Raw genomic sequence first — 1,876 nt, forward strand, 5'->3', positions numbered from 1 at the left:
GACATTTTTATAAGCTATGCCGGTGGCCAAATCCCATGTTTACCCTGGCTCGAACGATGGCCTCCCGCGTCGGCTCCTGAATGTAGAGGCCATAAAACAGTGACTGCGGCGCAGCTGCTGTGTCACCATGGGAGGCGCGATGGAAGGCAGATCTTTCAAGCAAATCTTTGGCTCTCTTACCTCGCGGACGCCGCCCTTGCGCGGCATCAGCTGAACATCTAGGCTGGATGGTTAACGGTTATGTAGAACACACGGAGGTAGCTTAATATACTTGCTTATATGGCCGTGATAAGTGGTTGTGTTTTAGGGTGCAGACGACTGTATGTGTCGATGGCCCGATTAGCCAAGACTAGCCGCCGCAACCGCCTAATCAGTTCGATGCCCTGACGGCTCCACACGCGTGTGCCGTACGGCACGCACGCTTGCTAGTGAAATTTATTATACCAGGGGGAGTTGAGGTGGCATTCGATTGCTTGCATTTCCGTGTGTTGGTCCCATGCCCGATATTTAATTCAAAAGCTGTCCCCTGCGTGCGACTGGTGCGAACTTGTACCCTTGGCTGGAGAATGGATTTTCTACATATATACTTGCTTTCAATGTGAAGCTCAACCGAACAGGTGGCTGCTGTGGCCAGATTACAGTGATGTTACGCTTGAGGATCAGCAGGAATCAATTTACCGTCTTTGGCTCTGCGCTAGATAGTATCTGCGTTTGAGAACGCATGTTTTAGCTTTTCTTCTAAGTCGCGCTATCCTAGCGTCGCTTATTAAATTATACATGCGAGCACTTGCCAAGACGAGAGAGGCTCGCAGCCGTTGCCGGTGCACTAACATCACATCATAGTAATGGGCTGCAGCCTTATTCGTATTCTTCCGTATCTATGCATCACCTCTTCTCCCGGGTTCATATAAATAAATCAGTCTTGTTAGGATGTTGAGACGTCGCAGCCGCACTCGTAAACTACTGCTGAAGTGTGGTTAGTAAGCCTCGGTTGGCGGGGACGAGTCCTGTAGTGCGGGGTCGATCACGACCTCGACAGCGACGTGAACGTTAGTCAAGAAATAGCAATGAAGAATTCAACAATCATGAGTTCTTGGTAGTTCCATTGATCAGGCCGAGCTCTTTGGCCTGTTGGAACTCGGCCGGTTCTGTCAGACCAAGGTCTGAGCAGGCTTTGGATATAGCTAGTATGCAAACGGTGACTAGTGACGTCGATGTAAAAATACCGGCTTTATAATTAGCAACAATGACACCGAAGTCTGTGGACCGGCGTGCATCTTGCCTGGTGATGGATGCGTGCACGCACGAGGACCCGCGCGGGGCCGCCCGACGTACGATGCTAACTGTCTGGCGCGAATAAATGCCCTGTGCTGCCTGACTGGACCTGAGAGCCCCTTGTTCCCCTTACGGCTGAGTACCCTGATTATTATCCTTAACAGCTTTTTTGAGCTAAGAATATCCTCATATCACGCGAAGGCGCCTAAGCCGCAATCAACGGCGGCCACTCTGTAGCGCTTCCCAAAGTCCTTTGTTTTTACCCATCAGCATAGCAGCGATCTGCAAAACAGTAAATTTTTATATTATCAACCTTCGCGAAAGCGCAGCCTGGACGCCTCCGGGGGCTCCGGCGTCCGGCCCGCACACCATCGCAAACCGACAAACGATTCCAGCTTTGCCTCTGACTCAACTCTGATCTTGTTTTCCAAGTTTTTCAATGTGATCAAAAATATAAAGGAATATCGCCGATCTTGTAGACAGTCTCCCGGCGGGTTGGCGTGCCCGTCATTTGGTATTTTTAGTAATCACTCCTGGGGCACTATCGCCTGCAGGCTATGAAACGGACACGGGGCAAGGTATAGACACATTATGAAAACAT

General features: G+C 50.4%; 1 protein-coding gene across 1 annotated transcript in view; it reads left to right on the plus strand.

Annotated features, from left to right (window-relative positions):
* The window catches only part of VOLCADRAFT_108680 (uncharacterized protein), a gene marked incomplete at its 3' end in the record, with an annotated part of 4,292 nt that extends 4,070 nt beyond the window's left edge, over positions 1–222 (plus strand). Inside the window, exon 5 of the mRNA XM_002959555.1 lies at positions 115–222. Within this exon, the coding sequence (XP_002959601.1) occupies positions 115–222 (108 nt within the window). The remainder of the gene's footprint in view (positions 1–114) is intronic.
* Positions 223–1,876: the final 1,654 nt, after the last annotated feature.

Source organism: Volvox carteri, assembly GCF_000143455.1.
Source record: "Volvox carteri f. nagariensis unplaced genomic scaffold VOLCAscaffold_363, whole genome shotgun sequence".
In the NCBI taxonomy this organism is placed as follows: Eukaryota; Viridiplantae; Chlorophyta; class Chlorophyceae; order Chlamydomonadales; family Volvocaceae; genus Volvox; species Volvox carteri.